Here is a 19,564-nt window from a genome sequence, read left to right as displayed (position 1 = left end):
CATGGGTTTGTTTTCTGAGCATACTCTTGGGAAGTTGTGCAGTGCATTGAAGTCCCAACGTGTGGCCGTGAAGGTTTGATTTCCTGTCCTCCCACCATGTTGCTAAGTTCCAGTTCTCTGTTGTGCTGTAGTAGGGAGGTGTCAAGTGCAGGCCAGGTGACTCTCTGTAGGAAACTAGGGGGGCGGGGGGAAGGAGGAGGAGTGTGAATCACAAGAAACATGGCCCCTAGACTCTGCCACTCGAGCAACATGGGTGATAGTCTGGGAGTAAGTGATCCAGCCACCTCTTGGCTGCAGGACATGTCTGGCCTGTGGAAGAACATCATAACAATCTTCTAATAAAATACAAAGACTACTCCAAACTGCAGATGGCAAGTGACCAACCTTTCTCTGTATGGTAGTGCAGAAGAGGTTATTTAGTGTGACGGCTCTGTTTTTCCAAGTTCTTCTACTAGTATGCTAGTTCTGGGCATTTAATCCCACCAATTCCTGCCAGTGCTGTGGGAGAGAAAAAAAGCATAAGAGATTCTTGCCTCCAATAGTGTGGAATGATTTAAGCCTGTTTTTTGCCAAGAAGCCACTTGCAGAGTACAGGAAGATACCTCCAGTCCACCTTTTTCCTTTATCTGTGAATTCCTTGTAGGGTGCTAAGAACCACGGAGTCGTGATGCCTGATGCTAACAAGGAGAACACTCTGAATCAGCTGGTCGGCGCAGCTTTTGGCGCAGCTGGGCAGCGTTGTATGGCTCTGTCTACCGCTGTCCTGGTCGGGGAAGCTAGAAACTGGCTGCCTGAACTGGTGGAAAGGGCAAAGAAACTGAGAGTCAATGCAGGTGCAGTTATACTTTTAATTGTTTAATGCAATGGAAGTATGAGGGAAATGATTTAAAAGTGATCCTGTGTGGTCCTGGAGCCAAGACGTGGAATACAGGGGCAGTTGGACGGACTGCATGGCCTGTTCGTGCTGTCACACTCTTGTCCTTCGTATTTGCATAGCAACCATGTGAAACAGACGTTCCAGAATATTTACAAAGCATGCTTCCCCACACCTCCCACTTCCTTCATTCTGCGGGTATGGGCGTCACTGGCATTTATTGCCCATCCCTAGTTGTCCTTGAGAAGGTGGTGGTGGGCTGCCTTCTTGAATCGCTGCAGTCCCTGTAGTGAAGGTACTCCCACAATGCTGTTGAGTAGGGAGTTCTGGGATTTTAACCCAGCGACAATGAAGAAACGCCAGAAATTGACTCCTGGTATATTCTGACTTGGTCAGAGATTTCTTTTCTCAAAGTTACTCCATTTGATCTTTTGGTCTCATTGAGGAATTAATCAAAATGGCTGTTTTAAGTTCTCCTTTCTGACAAAATGGAGTTGATCTTACTGGGTGAAGGGATTTTATTAAATATATACAAGCATTATTACTGTACACACTTAAGGTAATTAAACAGTATGAACGTGGCTTTTATTTACTGGCTCCCCTGACTCTGCTGGTGGCAATACTTTCTATTCGAGATTGTGATGGGGGTGGAGGAGTGAGGAAGAGGAACGTGCTGCTTATGTGAAATAATAACAGAAAATGCTGGAAAAACTCAGCAGGTCAGGCAGCATCCGTGGAGAGAGAAACAGAGTTAACGTTTCAGGTCGAAGACCTTTCATCCGAACTGGAAAAAAGCAGGAAATGGAAAGCAAACTTAGGGGCTGGGAAAAGGGGGAGGGGATGAAAGAACAAAAGGGAAGGTCAGTGATAGGATAGAAAGCAGGAGAGATTAAGAGACATTGAGAGACATTAAGAGATATTCAAGGCAAGAGGAGGTGGTAATGGGATAGGTTAAGGAACAAAGGATGGCTCTAGATGAAATGTGAATTGCGCTGGCAGAATGAAGGACAGCTGAAGGGAGGGAAGAAAAAAAGGCAAAAAAAAAGAAAATGTGATAGGGGCCGAGGTTATGATCTGAAATTGTTGAACTGAGTCCAGAGGGCTGTAGAGTGCCTAATCGGAAGATGAGGTGCTGTTCCTCGAGCTTACGCTGAGCTTCCGTGGAACAATGCAAGAAGCCGAGGACGGTGAGGTCTGAGTGGGAATGGAGCGGTGAATTAAAGTGACAGGCGACCGGAAGCTCGGGGTCCCCCTTACGGACTGAACGGAGGTGTTCTGCAAAGCGGTCACCCAATCTGCGTTTGGTCTCCCCAATGTAGAGGAGACCACTTATTATGTGCTCTGATTACTACCCTGTCCGAGGGGCTGCTCTATATTCCTCCCACATTTTGTAAGGGAAAGGGAGTTCATTTGGTTAACTGTGTGTAATTTTATTTTTCTTCTCTCCGACCCCAGGTGACCAGCCAGGCTCCGACATTGGCCCTCTCATCTCCCCTCAGGCAAAGGCCCGCGTGTGTGACCTGGTTCAGAGCGGAGTGGATGAGGGCGCTAAGCTGCTGCTGGATGGCCGGAAGATCCACGTGAAAGGATATGAAAACGGCAACTTCGTGGGACCCACCGTCCTTGCCGGAGTAACGGTGAGAAGGCCAGTGCTTTTTGTCGGCAATCATTTGGACACAAGACCCACTTTTTAAGTTGTATAGTTCTTTGCTGCTCAAAATGGCCACACATGTCCAAGCCAGCTATCGCTCATCACAAAGAAAGGTTGCACGGTGGTTTAACCTTCATATCCTCTACCTTACAACTGAATCATTTGGTAATTTGCACTAAAGCAATTGGCAGGTATTTGTTGGCAGTGACCCTGGGCATGCTCTGAATTCCATGTATGTTCCAGCAATTGAACAGCATGTTTAAATTTACTGGATGGGAGAGGCTTTAATAAATGAGAGAATTGCTTTATCCAATTACTAAAACTGTGGAAAAGGAAATTGTGATGCCACTCTTCAAAAAAGGAGACTGGGATAAGTCAGAATATTGTAGGCCAGTTGGTTTTATTTAAGTTGTTAGTGTACAACTCGAGCCTATTGTATGGAATTAAATTATGAGGCACTTGAAGAAGCATGAGCTTATCAGGGCTAGTTAGTCAGAATAACTAAAGGGCACGTCATGCTTGATCAACCTTTATAGAATTCTTTTCAAGAAATAATAGGATAAAGGAAATGTAATATATGTGATTTATATGAATTTTCAAAAAGTGTTTGATAAGGTAGGATGTGAGGGACTTGTGGCAAAAATGACACAGGATTAGGAGGAATGTGGCCACATGGATAGAGAGATAGTTGGTGGGTGAAAGAGGGTGGGGTGGGGTCTGTGTTGGGGTCGCTCTTTCATGAAAATAAAAGATATACATAATGACCTGAACGGAGGGAACAATTTCAATTTGCCGATGACATCAAAGTGGGAGCAATGGCAAATTATGAGGATTGTAAAAGACTGCAGGACATAGATAAGCTAGAAGGATGGGTACATAGGTGGCAGTGCAGTTAAATGCAGAGGAAAGACGAAAATAATACATGGAAGTAAAAACAGAATGACACTTTAAATGGTAAGATTTCAAATAGAACAGAGCAACAGAAAAACCTTATGCAGATTCACTGGCCATTAAACGTGGCAGATAAGTCGATAAGGCCATAAAAAGGCAAATGGAAATTTTTTTGTACATTGAGACCAACGTTCCCCCTAAGCTGCGCGTGGCTGCACATCGATCGGAGGTCCCGCGCAGGCTGCTCAGCAGCTGTTGCCGCTGGAAAAGATACCGCGCGTGCACGGTAGCAAGAGGCCACGCACAGAAAAATAATTCGAGGGAACATAGCTTGAGACGTAGAATACAAAAGCAAGGAGGTGATGTTGAACTTTTACAAAACTTCAGTTAGGCTGTTGGATGGAGTCTGTGTACAGTCTGGGCACCTCTTTATAGGGAAAGTAGAAAGCCGTGTAGATTCACTCAGATATTACTGGGGATGAGGGGTTACAATTATAAAGGGAGAGTTGAGAAGTTGGGACCTTTTCCTAGAGCTGTGGTGGATAAAGGGTGACCTGATGAGAGGTTTTTAAGAATCTGAAGGGTTATGATAAGGTAAATAGTGATGGCTTGTTTCCACAGGCTGGCAAAACCGTAATAAGAGGGCACAAATTTAAGATGGTCACAAAAAAGTAGAGAGGATAGAAAAAAGAAAATCTTTACACAGAGAATGTAAAGAGTATGTGAAATTCTTTGCCACAAGTCTTTGTTGAAGCAGAGTTCATAAATACTTTTAAAAGGGAGGTAGATAGTTGCCTGCAAAAAAGAAAACTAATAAAAGGTATGTAGACCAAGTAGAACCAGACTAGTTTGTAAGTGTGACGCAAAGAGTGGCAACAGGAAGTGCGCACAGACGTAAGATTTTTATCAAGATGTATTCTCTCTATTTTGTTCCGTTTTCTCCATAGCCTCAAATGAAGTGCTATACTGAGGAGATATTTGGACCGGTCCTAGTCGTCCTTGAAGCAGACACACTAGACGAAGCTGTTGATATCATCAACCAGAACCCATACGGAAACGGCACTGCCATCTTCACCACGAACGGTGCCACAGCCCGTAAATACACACACCAAGTTGATGTGGGCCAGGTATATTTTCAAACGTAACTCCACGGGTTTTCAGAATGGGGCTACCCGGGTTTATTTGAACTGGTCTCCAGGCAGCTGACTTGGCTGGGAGCCGGTCACACCTGTTGGTGGATGAATGCATGATTTGATTTTAATTATTGATCAAGCAGTGCTATCCTATTGCAACGTTTCTAGTATTACACATCCTGGCTATTACCTGTGCTGTGTTGAGTTGGTTTCTAGGAAGTGCTCGAGAAGCCCAGCTCTCTCTCTCTCTCGTCTACCAGCAGAATGTCCTGCGTTAGAGAGGAAGTTAGAGCAATGTATGACCACGTGACCTTCCTGGAGTGAAGGCATGTTTCATTTAGGCCGGCCAAGTTATTATAACTGAGAGCTTGAGAACCTTGTGTGTTTTTCTGTATGTAAGAGGATATTAAACCAAGGGATTAATTGTCTGCTCTAGGCTCTTTAAATTATAGTTCCTGTGGTTTTATTGTGTAAGCTGCTGTACTCTCATTTAATCAGGACTATTTTAGTTGTTTTCATAATATAAGAATTAGGAGCAGGAGTCGGCCATACAGCCCCTCGAACCTGCTCCGCCATTCAATAAGATCATGGGTGATCTTCGACCTCAACTCTACTAATGAAATATGTAATCTCCAACATCACTGTTATAATGTCAATCCCGTAAGCGAAATGACCGTTTAATTTGTATCTCCTTCCTTAGTTGAAAGGGCAGACTGACCTGAAGTTAGACCTACACCAATGTTTGTCTAGAAATGTCAAGGCCAGCTGGCTTTCTTTTCCCCTCTTTTTTCTCCTCTTTCCCTCCTCTCATTCCACCCCCTAACCTCTCCGATAAGCATCTGTCCTCTGCTTCGCGCTTCCCAATGACTGCATGTTTAAAGTAGAAACCTACCACGTGGGAATCGCAGACAGGAATCCACGGCCTGCTCCGAGATGGGTGCTGTCTGTAATTTGACACAAGTCTGTTTGACGGAGCTACGTGCTTTGCCCAGTTTGATAAATTGTGGCTTTTTTTCAATTGTTCTGTTCAGATTGGAGTGAACGTGCCTATCCCAGTCCCACTGCCCATGTTCTCATTCACTGGATCAAGAGGCTCATTCAGGGGTGATACCAACTTCTATGGCAAGCAGGTATGTGTGTTGGTCCCTAAACTAGAACATGTTAAGCAGCAGTAATGAAGCAGAGGTAACCTTCACGAGACGAAACCTTTCAACCAGCTGCTCTTTGGTAAAACTGAGTGGGGCCCCTGTTCCACTAGGGAAGTGCAGTGGGGTGGACTGGGGATTTCCAACTCTGTCTGCTGCAGTCCTGACTCTGTCTCGGACTCTGAGGTCGGGGGGGAGGGCAGGCGCCCCCACAACTTCCAGTGTTAGTAGGGCATCCACCCTGGCGAGGGACCAGGAATTTATCAGTGACACCGAGCCAGTAGGTTTCAGAACTATCCATTCTGGTTGGAGAGCCTTCAAAATTATATTTTAAAAGAAACGATAAAGCCACAGCTGCATTTATGAGCGCCACTTCCACCAGGATCTGGTCCTGGCTCTCAAGTCACAAGAACACCTGCATTACGTGTACGGCAGACATGCTTCGTGTTGGTGGCGACAGAACTGGTCAGAAGTCAGCTTGCCAGCTCTGGTTGGCCATATTCCTGGAGGTTTCATCACGTGACCTCCTACCTCCAAACACTCCCACCATTGGCCGCTCGACATGTCCATCCTCGTGGTACACCGCCATCCCACGGCCAATCGGAAAGTGAATAGACTCCTGATTACCCGATTGGATGATTCCTCACTGTCAGTCAACAGCCTTTATTCCCATGTCTGATTTTTTTTTTTTTTTTAATAATTAATAAACAAAAGTATTCAGAATTTTTTAAAACACTTTATTGCCCCTATGATTTTTCTGCTGGGTTTGCTCGCAGCCGTGTCCTGGAGATTCGGCGCCAATCCTGGAGAGTTGGCAACCCTAGTCGGAAGCGGATCATGCAATTTGAAAACACTGGTGCGCAGGCTGATGCATAGATTTCAACAGCTTGGTGCCTGAAATAATACTGAGCATGCAACCTTTAACTGGTTTGCTTTTCAACTTTATCCCAGGGTATTCAGTTCTACACTCAAATAAAGACCGTCACATCCCAGTGGAAGGAAGAAGATTCGACCGTAACCAGACCATCTGTTGTCATGCCAACGATGGGGCGCTAAGTTCTCGTCACTGAAATGGCAAGCTGCATGTTCAACATGCTCCTCCGTACTGACCTTTCGGATCTGACCTTTGGAGAATTTGGGCGGGAGTGGGTGGGCGGGAGCAACGTGATCCTGTGTGGCCCTTCCACCTGACCTGGAAGAGGCGCATACACCATTGAAAAGGGCGTGTGGTAAGAGGGAATGGAAGGGAAAATATGGAGAATTTTTTTCCCCCACTTTGAATATTCTCAGCAATTTTGAACATCAACTTCAAATTGCTAAATACCGTCCCAACTTAGTGAGTGGTTTTTATCTGCTGCAAAAATCCTCATTCATAGTTATACAGCACAAAGAGGCCCTTCAGCCCATCGTGTCCATGCCAGCTATCAAGCCCTGTCTATTCTAATCCCATTTTCCAGCACTTGGTCCATAGCCTTGTATGCTATGGCGTTTCAAGTGCTCATCTAAATGCTTCTTGAATGTTGAGGGTTCCTGCCTCTACCACCCTTTCAGGCAGTGAGTTCCAGATTCCAAGCACCCTCTGGGTGAAAGTTTTTTTTCCACAAATCCCCTCTAAACCTCCTGCCCCTTACCTTGAAACTATGCCCCCTGGTTATTGGCCCCTCTACTAAGGGGAAAAGTTCCTTTCTATCTATGCCCCTCATAATTTTGTATATCTCAACCAGGTCCCCCCTCAGCCTTCTCTGCTCTAAGGAAAACAACCCCAGCCTGTCCAGTCTCTTCATAGCTGAAGTGCTCCAGCCCAGGTAACATCCTGGTGAATCTCCTCTGCACCCTTTCCAATGCAATCACATCCTTCCTACAGTGTGGTGACCAGAACTGTACACAGTATTCCAGCTGTGGCCTAACTAACATTTTGTACAGCTCCATCATAACCTCCCTGCTCTTTCCTTCATTAGCCGAGGCATAGAATATAAGTATCCCATATGCCTTTTTAACCACCTTATCTAGCTGTCCTGCTGCCTTCAGGGATCTATGTACATGCACACCAAGGTCCCTCTGTCCTTCCTAGGATCCTACCATTCATTGTGTATTCCCTTGCCTTGTTAGTTCTCCCAAAATGCATCACCTCACACTTTTCAGGGTTAAATGCCATTTGCCACTGTTCTGCCCATTCTAACCAACCCATCTATATCGTCCTGTAGCCTGAGGCTTCCCTCCTCGCTATTTACCACCCCACCAATTTTCGTGTCATCTGCGAACTTACTGATCATACCTCCTACATTCATATCGAAATCATTAATATATATATACACTACAAACAGCAAGGGACCCAGCACCAATCCCTGCGGTACACCACTGGACACAGGCTTCCAGTCACAAAAACAACCTTTGACCATCACCCTCTGCCTTCTGCCACTAAGCCAATTTTGGATCCAGTGTGCCAAGTTGCCCTGGATCCCATGGGCTCTTACCTTCTTGACCAGTCTCCCATGCGGGACTTTGTCGAAAGCCTTACTAAAGTCCATGTAGACCACATCAACTACATTATCTTCATCCACACACCTAGTCACCCCCTCAAAAAATTCAATCAAATTGGTCAGACATGATCTCCCCCTGACAAAGCCATGCTGACTATCCTTGATTAATCCTTGCCTCTCCAAGTGGAGACTAATTCTGTCCCTCAGAATTTTTCCAATAATTTCCCTACCACTGATGTTAGGCTCACTGGCCTGTAATTCCCTGGTTTATCCCTACTACCCTTCTTGAACAATGGTACTACGTTAGCTGTCCTCCAGTCCTCTGGCACCTCCCCTGTGGCCAGAGAGGTTCTGAAAATTTGTGTCCGAGCCCCTGCAATCTCCTCCCTTGCCTCACAGCAGCCTGGGATACATCTCGTCTGGGCCTGGGGATTTATCCACTTTTAAGCTCGTTGGAACCGCTAGTACCTCCTCCCTCAATACTAATTTGTTCAAGTATATCACAATCCCCCTGCCTGATTTCTATGCCTACATCACCCTTCTCCATAGTGAACACCGATGCAAAATATTCATTTAAAACCTCACCCACATCTGGCTCTACACACAGATTGCCACTTTGGTCCCTAATGGGTCCTACTCTTTCCCTGGTTATCCTCTTGCCCTTAATATACTTATAAAACACCTTGGGATTTTCCTTTATTTTGCCCGCCAGTGTTTTTTCATGCCCCCTCTTTGCTCTCCTAATTTCTTTAAGTACCCCCCTGCACTTTCTATACTCCTAGGGCTTTCACTGTTTTTAGTCCTTTGTATCTGCCAAAAGCCTCCCTTTTTTTTCCTAATCCATTCTCGTATATCCCTTGACATCCAGGGTTCCCTGGGCTTGTTGGTCTCACCCTTGACCTTTACGTGTTGCCGTTGTACTCTATATTTCCTTTCTGAAAGACTCCCATTGCTCCGATGTGGATTTTCTTACAAGTAGCTGATCCCAGTCCACTTTGGCCAGATCCTGCCTCATATTAAAATTGGCCTTCCCCCAATTTAGAACCTTTATTTCCGGTCCATCTTTGTCTTTTTCCATGACTACCTTAAATCTCACCGAATTATGGTCACTCACCAAAATGCACTCCTATTGATACTTCTACCACTTGCCCGGCTACATTCCCTAGAATTAGGTCCAGTACCGCCCCCTCTCTTGTGGGGCTTTCTACATGCTGGCTCAAAAAGCTCTCCTGGATGCACTTTAAGAATTCTACACCCTCTAAGCCTTTCACACTCTGACTATCCCAGTTAATATTGGGGAAGTTGAAATCCCCTACTATTACCCTATTATTTCTACACTTCTGAGATTTGCCTACATATCTGTTCCTCTATCTCCCCCTGACTGTTTGGGGGCCTATAGTACACACCCAGCAAAGTGCTTGCCCCCTTTTTGTTCTTAAGATCTACCCATATGGCCTCATTAGAAGAACCTGCTAAGATATCATCCCTCCTTACAGCAGTAATTGACTCCTTGATTAATATTGCGACACCCCCTCTTTTACCCCCCCTCTGTCTCGCCCGAAGATTCTATACCCCGGAATATTGAGCTGCCAGTCTTGCCCCTCCCTCAACCATGTCTCTGATAGCAACAATATCATACTCCCATGTGTTCATCAACACCTTCAATTCATCTACCTTACTCGCAAGACACCTTGCATTAAAATAAATGCCATCTAGCCTTGCCATACTCCCTTGTGCTGTTACATATTTGCTCTGCCTTCCAGGCTGACTTGTTTTTTCCTCTGTTTGGCTGTGCACCACCCCCTACTATAGCCCCACTCCGTATCTCATCCCCCTGCCAAGTTAGTTTAAACCCCCCTCCCAACAGTACTAGCAAACCTCCCCGCAAGGATGTTGGTCCGGTTCAGGTGCAACCCGGCCGACTTGTACAGGTCCCACCTTCCCCAGAAGCAGACCCAGTGATTCAGGAAACTAAAGCCCTCCCTCCTGCACCAACTCTTTAGCCATGCACTCTATCCTCCTATTCCTATACTCACTAGCACGTGGCACCGGGAGTAATCTGGAGATTACAACCTTTGAGGTCCTGCTTTTTAACCTGCTACCTAGCTCCCTAAATTCTTGTTGCAGGACCTCATCCCTCTTTCTACCCATGTCGTTGGTACCAATGTGAACCATGACCTCTGACTGTTTGCCCTCCCCCTTCAGAATGCCCTGCAGCCGTTCAGTGACATCCTTGACCCTGGCACCAGGGAGGCTATATACCATCCTGGAGCCACATCTGCGGCCACAGAAACGTCTCTGTTTCCCTTACGATAGAATCCCCTATCACTATTGCTCTCATTCTTTTTCCTCCCCTCCTGTGCAGCTGAGCCACTCGTAGTGTCACGGACTTGGCTCTTGCTGCAATCCCCAAAGAAACTATCTCCCCCATCAGTATCCAAAACAGAAAATCTGTCGGCGAGGGCGATGGACCCAGGGGACTTCTGCACTACCTTCCTAGTTCTTTTACTCTGTCTGCCTGTGCACTCTGTACCTGCGGTGTGACCACCTTGTTAAACGTGCTATCCACGAAGATCTCAGCTTTGCGGATGCTCCACAGTGACTCCAGCCGCAGCTCCAGCTCCAAAATGTGGATTTCGAGTAGCTGCAGCTGGAGACACTTCCTGCACATGTGTTCGCCCTAGACACCTAAAGTGTCCCTGACTTCCAACTTAGCACAGGAGGAGCACTCCACGCTGGCGAGCTGCCCTGCCATGTCCTACCCTTAATTAACTCCCTTTAAATTAAAGAATATTAAATACATTAGGGACCTTACTTCCCTTTAAACACTACGTACTCTAAACTAGAGACCTTACTTTTACTTTAATAACTGGAATGTAGAAATACTCACTGCTGGTTCTTTGTCCCTTCTTGTGCAGCTTTTTAGCTCCTGCTCTCCTGGAAGCTGACAAAGATGGAAAAAGAAAGGAACACCTCCCTCACCAAACTCGCAGCTTAACACTCTGTTCCGATCTGCACTCCGTGACAAACAGCACTCTAGCCTCCCTTATTTATACTGCTGAGATTTAAATAAAGGAGCTCTCTGGCGGTTACAGAAGCAGATTAGACCACTTAATTAATAAATTCCAATCATGTAGCACACATCTAGATATAAACACAGCAAAATGTTAAACAAAAATATCTTTTTTTCCCTTCTCAATTTGAACCACTACTTGTCCAGTTTACTTTTTTCCCCCAAAATATGATTTACACACACGAGAAAGTAATCTGACTGATCTTGTAGCTTGTTGAGGGTGTAACTTAAAGCTAGCTGACTTGTATGCATCCTAAAATGATCTGTCTGCGAGTTGCTTTGATTAATACGCAATCCTTTAAATTAGCTCTAAACCAATGCGGACTCACTAGGTGGAAAGAAAACCATATTGTTACACTAATTCTGAGCTGTTTCTTGCTCTAATTGAAGGATTCCGTGCACAGTTACCTTTACTGGGTTGATGAAAGGCAAATGTAACGACAATTTTTCTGTATAAAATGCACTTTTTTTTAGTCATGAAAAATGTGATTAGGTTTAGAAGTCTGAAGTGCTTTACCTTCATAATTCTTATCAATAAAAAGATCCTAAATTGGGTGCCTCAGACAAGTGACGGTGTGCTCTGACAACATGAGTTAGAAATGAGCTCTGGCAGTGGCTCCGTTACTTATCCAGTGAGTCACACGGACCAGAAAGGTCCCAAAATTGGGACGCTGTTCTCTGCCGAATTGGCAGATCCCACCTGAGGCAGCAGTTGGGCCATTACAGCTGCATAAGGGAGAGAGAAGTCAGCAGGGTTCCAGCTCTTTATCAGTATGCAGCAATCCTGCTGGAGGTGTGGATAGCGAGTTCTGATCAACTAATACACATCTATATATAAACACAGCAAATGTTACAACAAAAATCTAATATTTTCCTCCCATTTGAACCACTACTTGCTCAGTTTACTTTTTTCAACATTGGACTTGGCTGTTAATTCTCCAATTCAGTCAAATAGCTGCTATTGCTCATTGTCGAGATTCATGTGGTACTAAAATGCAGGTGGAGCCCATCAAACTAGACTCCAGCAAGGAGTCGATGCCTTCAGGACAAACTAAACGAAATGGGTAATACTCCTTCGTAGCAAGGGAAACCAAGAAACAGTAATGTAGTAAAAGGCACTAATTCACCACTGGGATTTTTAATGTTGGTTTTTATTTGCATCCCTATTCACGATCTGTTTCAAACACGCACAACTGACTCTCAATGCCACAGAATTCAAAAAATAAACTGACGGCAAGCATCCCTTTGTTGTCGTGTCTAATGAGATGGGGGTGCCATTGTGTGACTGGATTATTAGATGGACAGCACTTTCTGCTCCTGATATAACTGATGTAATGCTATCTTTGAGCAGTCAATGTGATTTTGTACCTAAGGGAAATTGCTAATGTGGACAAATTAGCTGTGTAGTGAAATCTGGCTTGAAGTGTGCCGTATATAACACTGGATAAACTGGTTGGGTTTCCCCCCTTCAAATTGGGGGGGGGGGGGGGGGGGGGAAATCACTTGACTATGTGAATTCCTGTTTATGTTTGGGCATGACTCACCTGTGACTGATCATGTAGAACATACTTGCTGCAAGTTGACAAATTAAACTTTTTATAAATGCTTTGTGATTTTATTTTTAAATGGTTGTCAAAACATTCAGGATTTTCCTCTTTGCATCATTTGAATGAAATGCTTTTATTTATAATCTTAAAATCAAGGTTTCTGGGGTCTTCAGAAGTGCACAGATTTTCTCAAGTTTACATGGACAAAAATCATTGGAGTTGGCATTTAAAATTCTTCCTGTAGCTTTCCTGACAGTGCGGTTAGTAAAGGTCATGTGTAATTGAGCTGTGCAGACCAAAAGGTCTCGAGTCTATTTCCTGCTCCATGCTGGGTTAGCCAATCTCAGCTAGGGCTGCAATTGGGGCTCAGCAATTGGCCTGAGTACGCCCCCGATTATCAAAATCCATGACAAGGCCTTGGACAACATGGACCACTTTCCATACCTCAGGAGCCTACTGTCAAGAAGGGCAGACGTCGATGACTAAGTCCAACACCGCCTTCAGTGTGCCAGTGCAGCCTTCGGTCGCCTAAGGAAGCGAGTGTTTGAAGACCAGAACCTCAAACCCGGCACCGAACTTATGGTCTACAGAGCACTAGTAATACCCGCCCTCCTGTATGCCTCAGAGACATGGACCATGTACAGCAGGCACCTCAAAGCACTGGAGAGATACCACCGATACTGCCTCCGCAAGATCCTGCAAATCCATTGGCAGGATAGGCGCACCAACGTCCGTGTTCTCGCTCAGGCCAACATCCCCAGCATTGAAGCTTTGACCACGCTCGCTCAGCTCCGATGGACGGGTCACATCATCCGCATGCCCAATACGAGACTCCCAAAACAAACGCTCTACTCTGAGCTCCGACACGGCAAGAGAGCCCCAGGTGGGCAGAGGAAACGCTTCAAGGACACCCTCAAAGCCTCCTTGAAAAAGTGCAACATCCCCACCGACACCTGGGAATCCCTGGCCCAAGACCGCACAAAGTGGAGGAGAAGCATCTGGGAAGGCGCCGAACACCGAGTCTCTTCGCCAGGAGCAAGCGGAAGCCAAGCGCAAGCACCCCACTGACCCCTTCAACCACCGTCTGCCCCACCTGTGACGGAGGCTGTACGTCCCGCATTGGACTTGTCACCTGAGAACTCACTTTTAATGTGAAAGCGAGTCATCTTCGGTTCCGAGGGACTGCCGAAGAAGAATAAATGAATACGCCTGACCTCGGAAAGGGAAAACAGCCAGGGTTCCCTCTCCTGATCTCTATCCAGAAACCCCTGCTTGAAAGCATATGAGAGTGGATGTTGGGAAGGAACGGGATAGGATTGCCTGAGTTTTCACCCGCTCCCCGTCTCCCAATCATACAATTGGGGGAAAACCCAATGACACTCACTGTCTAGGCCCACACTTGAAGAATGGCCACTTGGGTAAGGTTCTGGGAGGTTGCCAGTGGAACCATATCCCATCAAGAGTTGGTGCCTTCAAGAGATGAGGGGAGAAAACTAGCATACTTTAAAAAAAAACACCACCTATAATCTGCACTCTGATCTCTCATTCTCAGCCTCTTACACTGTTCCAACGAAGCTCAAAATAAGTTCTAGGAACAGCACCTCGTCTTTTGATTAGGCACTTTACAGCCTTCTTTAAAGTATGTGCTAAGGCATAAAAATCAAAGTGGAAAAATATTTTCACCAAAAATTTTATGCACAATTTTTAAATTGCATTTCTAATTTCATGATTCTTTCTAATACACATTTTGGGATGCTAATACAATATAAAACTGCTGCTTGGTTCTTGTATAATTTATTTTGACTGCAGAATATCTGGTAATATAATTTCTTTTGCCTGTTGAAGATCTGGAACGGTGATGAACTGGCTTGATTCCGGCTCAGCGGGAGCCTGGGTGATAAAGGTGGGATTGTGGTTCTCCTCTCGAGTGCTGCGAAGGGAATAAAGTGATCTTTGAGTCAGACTTTTCAAATGAGAGACAAAATCACATAGGACCAAGAATAAGCCATTAGAATTGTGCAGAGCCCCTGAATAGACCTAGTTCTCATCTTCCTGAATTACTACCCCACCTAGAATGTTCATTAATTTCTTGAGATTAATATGATTAAATAGGGCTCATCACTGGTGCAATGTTCTGTTGATGTTTTACTTCGATATGCAAATGCAATTTTTTTTTTGTATGCTGAGTGTCTCCTCTCAATGGTGACACGGAAAACAACCCTCGCGTACCACCCAATGATTGGTTTTAGAGTAGATTTGATTGCGGTGTAGGAAGAGCTAAGAAATGGGAAGAAAATTTTAGTTTTAGGAAGGTACTGTACTGGCCATGAAGGATATCGTACTTTGACTGGTTGGTGATGTTTTCCGCCTCAGTAGGGATTAGTGGTTCACCTTAGAGAAATTGTGATTCACTCACCTTCCATATATTGTGATTCACTCCCACCTTGAAGCTCATTCTCCAGTGTAATGTCAACCATAAATGGCCTGTGTCTTGGGGAAACCAAAAAAGAGGCAAGCTTTGCTCTTTTTATAAAAATAAAAAAAAAAACCTGCAACTTTGGAAGTTTCCCTGACCACCCAATAATGCACCTGCCATGTCTTTAGTGGCAGTGCAAGTTCGTCCTCTGGTAATGAGGGGCCATCTGGGTGGGAGAAGGGTGGAAAAATGGAGGTTCAGGAAAATCGCCATGTTCAGGCTACCACCATCTACCTGTGGGTATCTCAATCATTTGTAATCCTGCATCCCTCAATGTGGCAACTCTTAATTAATTACTACGCTCATGAAAATACATAACTAAATTACATCCACACAGCGGTCAGAGAATAAAATTAAACCATTTGCAAATTTCTGTTACGTTTTATGGTCTGATCCTTACCTAGCTTCTGTCACCTTTATGGTCACTACTCCCTCAGGAGGAGCGGAGAAGACCAGACTTCTGTTGGATTGTTTCCTATTTGGAATACAAGTAAATGAGAGATTCAATATACGCACTTTTTAACTCCAGAGCATTAAATACTATCCTACTGAATAAGCAAGAATTCCACAGGCAACTAAACAAATGTACCAATTTATGCAATAAGAATTTTTTAAAATATGTATAATGTATATTTTTAGTAATCCATTGGTGAGAAAATTAACTATTAATATTAGTGTCTGCCATGGCTCAGTTGGTCACACCCTCAGCTGCGTCAGAAGGTTCTGGGTTCAAGTCCCACTCCAGAGACTTCAGCACAAAAATCTAGGCTGACATTCCAGTTCAGTACTGAGGGAGTGCTGCACTATCAAAGGTGCTGTCTTTCAGATGAGACATTAAACTGAAGCCCCATCTGCTCTCTCAGGTGGATGTAAAAGATCCCATGGCACTATTTTGAAGAAGAGCAGGGAGTTATCCCTGGTGTCCTGGCCAATATTTATCCCTCAATCAACATCACTAAAACAGATCTGGTCATTATCACATTGTTGTGTGCAAATTGGCTACCGTTTTTCCTACATTACAACAGTGACTACACTTCCAAAAAAAAAAAGTACTTCATTGGCTGTAAAGCGACTTGGGAAGTCTGGTGATTGTGAAAGGCGCTATATAAATGCAAGTTTTTTTTTTAGTGAGTTCGTTCAGCACCCCCTTTGGGAAAGGGGGTATTTCCCCACACCCTCTTTGCTCTTCTTCGCCCCAATATAAAGTGTGTCACTTGCTAAACTGGTGGAATGGATGCAGAGACAGTGCTGGAACATTGAAGGAGTATCAGAAGGTAACTAAAATAACAACTTGTATTTATATAGCGCCTTTAACGTAGAAAAACGTCCCAAGGTGCTGCACAGGAGTATTTTGACAAAGAATTTGACACCGAGCCACAAGGGTAAATTAGGGCAGGTGACCAAAAGCTTGGTCAAAGAGGTAGATTTTAAGGAGCGTCTTACAGGAGGAAAGAGAGGTTTAGGCAGGGAATTCCAGAGCTTATAGCCTAGGCGACAGAAGGCACCAATGGTTGAGCGATTATAATCAGGGATGCTCGAGAGGGCAGAATTAGAGGAGCGCAGATATCAAGGAGGGGGGGGGGGTTTGTGGGGCTGAAGGAGATTACAGAGATAGGGAGGGGCGAGGCCATGGAGGGATTTGAAAACAAGAATGAGAATTTTGAAATCGAGGCGCTGCTTAACTGGGAGCCAATGTAGGTCAGCAAGCACAGGGGAGATGGACAAACGGGACTTGGTGCGAGTTAGGACACGGGCAGCCGAGTTTTGGATGACCTCAAGTTTACGTAGGGTAGAATGTGGGAGGCCAGGCAGGAGGGCATTGGAATAGTTAAGTCTAGAGGTAACAAAGACATGGATGAGGATTTCAGCAGCGGATGAGCTGAGGCAAGGGCGAGGACAGGCGATGTTACGAAGGTGGAAATAGGCGGTCTTAGTTACGCTGCGGATGTGTGGTCGGAAGCTCATTTCAAGGTCAAATATGACACCAAATTTGCGAACAGTGGTTCAGTCTCAGACAGATGTTAGGGAGAGGAATGGAGTTTGTGGCGTGGACCGAAAACAATGGCTTTGGTCTTCCCAATATTTAATTGGAGAAACCATAATCAATATACAGCACACATCTACATACAGTATGAAGCACACTGAAGTCGAGTTATTTTGTGTACACATTGACCACCTTACAGATTTCTGCGGCAGTTTCAACCCTCGGCTGCCATTCACAGTGAGCTAGATGACAACAATGTATGCACTTCTCTTTCACAATCGGCTAATACTGTTGAACCCAATGCTGACCTGATCTTTACAAGAATGTCTGACTTGTTGGTGAAAAGGCAAGAGAGAAGCAATAAAATCATAATTTCTGAGCAATAAAAGATTTAACCTCACTAGAGCAGCATTTTGGGCAGATATTGGGAGATTATTTTTTATTTTTCAGTTTTCACTTTCTACCTTTTCCACTCCAAGTGATAGTTGGGTGACCAGCTCCCTTTATAAGTGTTAGCTCCCTATCTCTGGCTCTTTTCAAAGTAATGGCCACCTATCCCTACAGATTGACATAGGGACAGTGTGTGCATTATTGCAACTTCATTTAAATATTACAATGAAGCTCCCGTCTGGGATCAGTAACTTTCCTAATGGCCCACCAATTGAACATCACCTGTCAGAAAATATACCCAATTTTCACAATTCAATGAGCAATGCCTTTGTCTCTATCAATGTGAAATTTTATTTCTACAGAGTGACTGTTACCAACGACCGGAAGCTGCACAGAAGCATACTGCGCATTAATCTGGAAGCTTCAACGACCAGAAGCATGATGTTTCTGCTTTTTTTAACGAGCCCGCTCCCTTCCCGGCTTTTATTAACGAGCCCGCTCCCTTCCCGGCTTTTATTAACGAGCCCGCTCCCTTCCCGGCTTTTTTTAACGAGCCCGCAACCGTCCCGGCTTTTTTTAACGAGCCCGCTCCCTTCCCGGCTTTTATTAACGAGCCCGCTCCCTTCCCGGCTTTTTTTAACAAGCCCGCTCCCGTAACAAACTAGAAGCGCTCAAGCGCAGAACACTTCTAGGAAGCTTCCGGTTCGTTGGCAGCAGTCACGTCCTTATTTTAATCGCAGGAATTGCTGGATTGGTTTAAAATTATCTACTTTACTATTATAATAAAATTTCCAGCTCTCTGCTATAGGTTTAAGAAAGTAAGATCAGCTCTTTAAAATGGTCAACATATAAACTTATGTTACTTTGTTTTTAAATTCATTCTCAGGATGTGGGCATCTCTGGCAAGGCCAGCATATATTTCCCATCCTAGTTGCCCTTGAGAAGGTGGTGGTGAGCCGCCTTCTCGAACTACTGCAGCCCTTGTGGTGAAGGTGCTTCCACAATGCGTTTAGGTAGGGAGTTACAGAATCTTTGACCCAGCGACGATGAAGGAACAATGGCGATATGTCCAAGTCAGGATGATGTGTGACCTGCAGGGGAACTTAGAGGTGATCGTGCTCCCACGCACCTGTTGTCCTTTTAGGTGGTGGAAGTCGTGGGTTTGGGAGGGGCTGCTGAAGAAGCCTTGGCAAATTGCTGCAGTGCATCCTGTAGACAGCAGACACTGCAGCCACTGGTGATGGAAAGGTGGTGTTTAAGGTGGTGAATGAAGTGATCAAGCGGGCTGCTTTGTCCTGGTTGGTGTCGAGCTTCGAGAGTACTGTTGTGGCTGCACTCATTCAGGCAAGTGGAGTGTTTCCATCACACACCTGATTTGTGCCTTGTGTGATGAAATATTCCATTCATCACTGCCTGTGACTGTGGTTGGTTTCAGTTTCACTTCCCTTACCTCTGTCCCGTTTCCTCACCATTGTATTGTACTATGTGTAGGGCTCCGCCCATACCTGGCCCCTATGTAAGCTGGCCCAGCCTGCAGCACATCCAGTACGGCAGAGCTCTGGATGGAAGATACCTCTCTCCTGTGTGTTACCTTCTTAAGTCAATAAAAGCCTTGTTTTGTTTCGCTAACATCGAGTCTCGGATTTATTGAGGCACATCAATTTTATTGACTTAATTTTCAACACAATGGATCAACTCTTGAAACCCGAACGTTTGGATTTGGACCAGCATGCTTCGGACGCATCGGCACGCTTCGGACACTGGTCTATGTGTATGGAATTCTTCCTGGACAATTCCGCAGCCGTCAAAGGCGCTACGGACGCTGCGAGTATGAAACTCAGAATTCTGCGGAATTGGGTAAGCCACCGGGTTTACCCCCTCATCCAAGACGCCGACACGTACCTGGCCGCCTGCGACATC

General features: G+C 45.1%; 2 protein-coding genes across 3 annotated transcripts in view; one reads left to right on the top strand and one right to left on the bottom strand.

Annotated features, from left to right (window-relative positions):
• The window catches only part of aldh6a1 (aldehyde dehydrogenase 6 family, member A1), a 34,316-nt gene extending 21,463 nt beyond the window's left edge, over window positions 1-12,853 (top strand). For both annotated transcript variants that reach the window (XM_086002679.1, XM_086002680.1), the window contains exons 8-13: window positions 644-833; window positions 2,330-2,511; window positions 4,364-4,543; window positions 5,581-5,679; window positions 6,646-6,768; window positions 11,093-12,853. In XM_086002679.1, the coding sequence (XP_085858805.1) occupies window positions 644-833; window positions 2,330-2,511; window positions 4,364-4,543; window positions 5,581-5,679; window positions 6,646-6,750 (756 nt within the window). In that variant the 3' untranslated portion in view covers window positions 6,751-6,768; window positions 11,093-12,853. The remainder of the gene's footprint in view (window positions 1-643; window positions 834-2,329; window positions 2,512-4,363; window positions 4,544-5,580; window positions 5,680-6,645; window positions 6,769-11,092) is intronic.
• LOC147109088 (basal body-orientation factor 1-like) overlaps window positions 12,381-19,564 on the bottom strand; it is a 54,278-nt gene continuing 47,094 nt past the window's right edge. Inside the window, exons 10-11 of the mRNA XM_086002678.1 lie at window positions 15,671-15,745; window positions 12,381-14,724 (exon numbers count right to left, since the gene is read on the bottom strand). Coding sequence (XP_085858804.1) covers window positions 14,589-14,724; window positions 15,671-15,745 — 211 coding nt within the window. The 3' untranslated portion in view covers window positions 12,381-14,588. The remainder of the gene's footprint in view (window positions 14,725-15,670; window positions 15,746-19,564) is intronic.

Source organism: Somniosus microcephalus, chromosome 12, assembly GCF_052327205.1.
Source record: "Somniosus microcephalus isolate GS21.2 chromosome 12, FLI_Smic_1.0, whole genome shotgun sequence".
In the NCBI taxonomy this organism is placed as follows: Eukaryota; Metazoa; Chordata; class Chondrichthyes; order Squaliformes; family Somniosidae; genus Somniosus; species Somniosus microcephalus.
The sequence above is the reverse complement of the archived record's forward strand: the minus strand, read 5'-3'. Positions and strand labels throughout refer to the sequence as shown.